The sequence below is a fragment of the Lepidothrix coronata genome, unplaced genomic scaffold (genome assembly GCF_001604755.1).
Source record: "Lepidothrix coronata isolate B3197 unplaced genomic scaffold, Lepidothrix_coronata-1.0 Scaffold176, whole genome shotgun sequence".
Classification (NCBI taxonomy): Eukaryota; Metazoa; Chordata; class Aves; order Passeriformes; family Pipridae; genus Lepidothrix; species Lepidothrix coronata.
Window position 1 is genome coordinate 150,878 of NW_016690356.1, and position 5,392 is coordinate 156,269.

At 56.4% G+C, this 5,392-nt stretch overlaps 1 protein-coding gene across 1 annotated transcript in view; it reads right to left on the bottom strand.

Moving 5' to 3' along the window:
- CORO2B (coronin 2B) overlaps positions 1-1,007 on the bottom strand; it is a 28,664-nt gene extending 27,657 nt beyond the window's left edge. Inside the window, exon 1 of the mRNA XM_017830225.1 lies at positions 837-1,007. Coding sequence (XP_017685714.1) covers positions 837-1,007 — 171 coding nt within the window. The remainder of the gene's footprint in view (positions 1-836) is intronic.
- Positions 1,008-5,392: the final 4,385 nt, after the last annotated feature.

Below are 5,392 nucleotides of genomic sequence, written 5' to 3' on the forward strand. Positions count from 1 at the left end.
TGCATCAGCGATGGAAGTATTTACGTTCAAGGCCCATTACCTGACTCTCACACAATTAACTGCTCATTAACCTGCGGCACCCCCCGGGAGCAGCCCGGGGTGTAAAACAACATCTCTCCTTCTGGGAGCAGCCCGGGGTGTAAAACAACCTCCCTCCCTCTCTCAGGTTTGCCGTGAGTCAGCTCCTCTGGGCGCTGCCATGGAGAAAACTCCTCAGCTGGAGCCTTTGCAGAGGTTTCTATTCTGGAATTTGTGCTTCTCCGCAAGAAACCTCGGCTTGACCTTTGAGGAACGGTGGTTTGTGTGAAATCCGGCACGGGCTGATGGACAGGGACTGTTCAGGTGTTCCGGGGAGCAGGCAGGGATGGCAGGCAGAGCCCACACCCCCACGCCGGGCTGGCAACGTGCTGCTGCACCTCAGGGACGGGGATCAGAGCCCCAAACCCGTGTCCTGATGGCCTGAGAAGGTCACGGGGACTGGGGGAACAAGGATTTTCATAGTTGCACAAGGTCAGTTCAGGGTTAGACACTGACCACTAAAAATATGATTATTTACGAGCCAAAACTTGCCCATCCCACTGCGGATGACTTGGACCACTAGGGATAAAGCTCCCCATTAGGGCTCCCTGCAGCCATTGTGGTTTGGATGGCTCTGAGTTATGACTCCGAGATAACATCAGTGGTGTTGGGACCTCCTCCAGCTCCCAGAGCCCCTCCAGCTCTCAGATTTCACCCATTTCCCAGACCCCCTCCAGCTCCCAAAGCTCCTCCAGCTCCCAGACCTCCTCCAGCTCCCAGACCTCATCCAGCTCTCAGACTTCACCCATTTCCCAGACCCCCTCCAGCTCCCAGACCTCATCCAGCTCCCAGACCTGCTCCAGCTCCCAGAGCTCCTCCAGCTCCCAGAGCTCCTCCAGTTCCCAAAGCTCCTCCAGCTCCCAGACCTCCTCCAGCTCCCAGACCTCCTTCATCTCCCAGAGCTCCTCCATCTCCCAGAGCTCCTCCATCTCCCAGAGCTCCTCGATTTCCCAGAGCTCCTCGATTTCCCAGAGCTCCTCCAGCTCCCACCACCACCAGAGCACAGAGGCTCCGAGGATGGGGATGGAGCCAGCTCTGCTTCCCCCCGGAACAAAGAGTCTCCTCCTCGGGAAGAAGGTTCTTTTCCTGGTCCTGGCACAGGTTTGACCTCCAAACCCTCAAAGCTGCCGAGCAATTGCATCAATTTGGCTTTACCGGCCCTGGGGCACCGTGCCCTTGACTGTCCCTGCTGGGTGATGCCACATCCCTGTGGCAGGATGAGGTGCCAGCAGGCCCCTGTTCCCTTGGGGAGGGGAGAGGTGGCTCAGCCATGCAGGGAGAGGCTTTTCCTGCTCCCATCTCACCCCACTCCAGCTCCCTTTTCCCACGGACGTGGTGCTGGAGCGCCTGTCCCGGGGCTCGTGCGTGTTCCCACCGCTGATGTCACACCACAGACCCCATTCCCACCATCCCCACATGTCCCCACAGCCCTCAGAGCAGGGAAGGGCCACTCTGGAGACCCAAATCCCACGGGAAGCAGCAGAACTCCTCGTTTCCTCCTTATGGATGCATCTGGCTGATGGCACAAACAGCTGGAGCAGCAGAGGGAAGCTGAGGGAGCGGCTCCAGCTCTGCACCCACCACAGGAAACACCTTCAGGCTCCAATAAACACCGGAATAAAGGCACTGAGAGGGGCCTCAAGGAAAGAGGCCGTTCCTACAAAACACTGTCACATTCCCAGCCCCTCCATCCAGGCACAGCTGGGCTTCCCAGCAGTGATCCCACAGCACAGGGAGCCCCGAGGTGGGATTTTGCGGTGGGATTTTTGGCAGGAACCATTCACTTTGGAAAGCCACTTGTCCTCAGTGCACAGACAAGGAGAAGATGCAGAGGCAGTTTGGGAAGAGCCGTTGGCTTTCCAAATATTCCGGATTAATCCCATTAGCACGGTCAGAACAAAGGACAAAAGACAGATGAATGTTTCCGAAGCGATTTCTGCCAGCTGAGTTTGTTCCAGCCTGGAAGAAAGTGACTGGGATTTCCCTGGAGTTCAACTTTTCAAGGATTTCTTCTTCCTAGAGACTCCTGACGTCCTGGGAAGGGCCTCTCCTCTTCCCAAGCCAGTGGGAAAAAGGCACCAAGCGAGGCCAGATGTCTCCTCCCCATCCCTCCTCGACCACGGGGCTGCTTCCCAGGCACTTCCCATGTCCCACAGACACCATGAACTGCCTGGAATGGCGCAAAAACCAGTCCTGGCACTCACAGAGCCCCATTTTGGACCATTTTTCCCTCCAGGAAACCTTCTGGGAGAGGCAAGTCAAACCTCTCCTGGGTCTGTGTGCTGAGAAGAAACTCAAATCTCATTCTCATCAATAAACCCTGTAAACAAGCACAGTTTTCCTCCCACTCTGTTTCCCAGCTTCTTCCCAGCCTGGGAAGCCAGAGGAAACATCCTGATGGAGCACAAAGCGTTTCTGGCCCCTGGAGCTGCCCTGGGTCACTGGCCACAGGATTTCACCCTCCTCCAGCTTCTTGGAATAACGTTTCCTTGAGGGAAAAAAAAAACCCTACATGCTTTTTCTCAACTTGAAGGGGGTTTTAGGGAAGTCTGAGAGGGGGAAAAGTCTCTTTTCCCATCTTGAGACAAGCGTGTGACCGAGCCAGAGGCTCATCCATGAGAGTTATTTCATATCCCATCACACGTCGTTGGCTCCAACGGGTTTTTCCAGCCAGGATCCGGCAGTTTGAAGCAGAATAAACGGGACTGTTTGTATTCCAAGAGAACACCTCCAGTGGGAGAATGCCATCAATCCAACCCCTCTGGAAGTCACCTGCTCTTTAGTTGGGAAGAGGGGAAAAGCCTCAGGTGGGGTAAGAAAGGGCTGGAGAAAGGGAGGAATAAATTCCTTGGGGAGATGCTGGGTGGGTGAGGGTAAAAAAATTGGGAAAAAAAGCCTGCTGGGAGCACTCCCATTGCTCCTTTTGGGGTAGCCTGAAAAAAACCCCTTCCAAGCCCCAGCTTTGCGTGGGACATGATCCACAGAACCTTATTTACCCTGGCAAAGAGGATAGCAAGCAGGGAATAGTCCTTGAGGGAACAGCTCTCCCTCACTCGCTGTTTTCCACCCAAAACACTCAAAATGTTCCTGGGAATGAGCACCCTGGGGTGCTCCAGAGAGCATGGGAGGGCATCCCACAGGAGGCTCCTTTCCCATCCCAGCCTGTCGTTCCCGGACAGCTTCACAAACCCACCAGGGGGTTTTGGAAGCTCATCCCAGCTGGGGGATAAAAGTTTTCCAAGAGAGATGAAGCGAAGAGAAAGAACAAAAAGAAATAAACAGCAGAAGAAGCAAAACAAACATTATCCAGTAAATATTCCAGGCTCCAGGACCCCGTTTCCTGGCCAGAGTGAGGAAGTGCCAGGGCTGGGGTGGGTGGAGGTCACAGGGCGGGTCGGGATGAGGGAGGCACTGACCCCCCTGTACCAGCCCACCCCGTGCCCTCCAGGGAGCTGGAGCCAAGACAAGCCCTGCCTTGTGCTCCAGCTCCTGGGATAAGGGAAACATCCACAGAAACCAAATGAAGCCTTGTTATTCCAGCACAAAGAGCTCCAGGAGCCGGCGGAGGAGCGGCCGCGATGTCCCCCCCCCGCCCCAGGATGTGCCTCAAATCCGGCCTTTTCCCTGTTTTTCCTTGTGTTTTAGCTCTGGAATTGGGGTTTTTCGCACTTTATATGAGAGCAGCACAGGCAACTCTGTTTGCCAGAGGTTGGACTGATCCAAGCTGGAGCTGTGATTCCTTGGGAAGGGCCAGAGCCAGCGTCCCACAGGCTGAGCCCGTGCGGGATGCTCGGCCGTGGTCAACCTTCCTGCAGAGTATTCCTGCAGAGGATTCCTGCTTTTTGCTCATTTGCTCAAAGGAGTCAGCATTTCCACAAGGACTGAGTATTCCATGGATCTGATGAACAGAGTTTTTTTGGGATACAAGGTCAAATTTTGGGAGGAGCAGAGCTGTGGCAGCTGCTGCACCGCTCCCGATAACAAGTGCTCTCCTGGCCGTGCTGCCAGAGAAATCCGGGATTTTTGGGAGGGGGATTTTTGGGAGAGGGGCTGTGGATGGCAGACCCCCACCCTGGGCACGGCACCCCATCCCTGGGCCATTCCCATCCCTCTCCAGCCCCCTGGGATCCCTCGGGGTGGGGTCTCACCTGCCCTGCTCTGCTCCGCGGGCTGGGCGGGTGCTCCGGACACCCCGGGATGGACGTGGAGCTCAGGGAACCGTGGGTGCTCCTGGAGCCTGGAAGAAAGGGAGACCCTCTGGTTACAGCAGCACCTCTGCCACCTGCCCCAAGCCCTAACAGGGACAAACCCTGACCCTCGAGGTCACCAATGTGGTGTGCAGCCACCAGTGCCAGGGATAATGATCCCGGTGGGATTAGGATTAGCTCCTGCCCCCCACTATCATTCCCAGCCTCCAGAGGCTCTGGGAGCTGGTAGCAGGAACAGGGGTGACCCTAGCACAGCCATGGGATCCCAAGCAGCACAGCCACATTCCTGGTGCTGCTGGCATGGAGGGGGCAGGATTATGGCCCCATCCCTCTGGAGCTTCCCTGGGCACACGGCACAGAGGCCCTTGTTCTCCGGGAATTTAGAGCAGCCATTGTCCTGTGGGACAGCAGGGATGCTCCAGGGAGAAGGGCTGGGCTGGCCATGGCTGCACAGGGACCCTCATCCAGGAATCACTAATGGATCAGGTTTTGCCAACAGCTCCAGCACCCAACATCCCGGGAATCCCAGAATCCCAGAATGGTTTGGGTTGGAAAGGACCTTACAGCTCATCCATGTCCATGGGCAGGGACACCCTCCACTATCCCAGGTTGCTCCAAGCCCGTCCAACCTGGCCTTGGACACTTCCAGGGCCATCAGCCCTTTACATCATTCCCATTCCCAAAACAGCAGGAACTCTGTGACAATGATCCACGTTTCTGGCACCTCCCTGTCCCAAACACCCACGGGCACGTCCCCATCACGGCCCCACAGCTCCCCTGGCTGCACCACAGGGATTTTGGGCTGGAGCACAGCTATTCCCAACCCTCCCGTGCAGGAGGTGGGAGAGGATTTTTCCATAAGGCCCAACAGCTTGCTGGAGGGATTTGCACAGCAGGTGGAAGAAACCACCACTCTGGGAGGGGAAAATCCAGGTCTGAATCCCGTTGGGATGACGGGGGATGAGGTTGGCACCCAGCCAGGGAGGGCAGTGCCTTGCACACAGACCTGAGCTTCCTGGGCTGTGCTTTCCTTGAGCATGGAACAGGTTGGGAATTCCCTGGTTTTGGTGCAGGGAGGTGGTTGTCATCCTTCCCTGCTCCAGGAT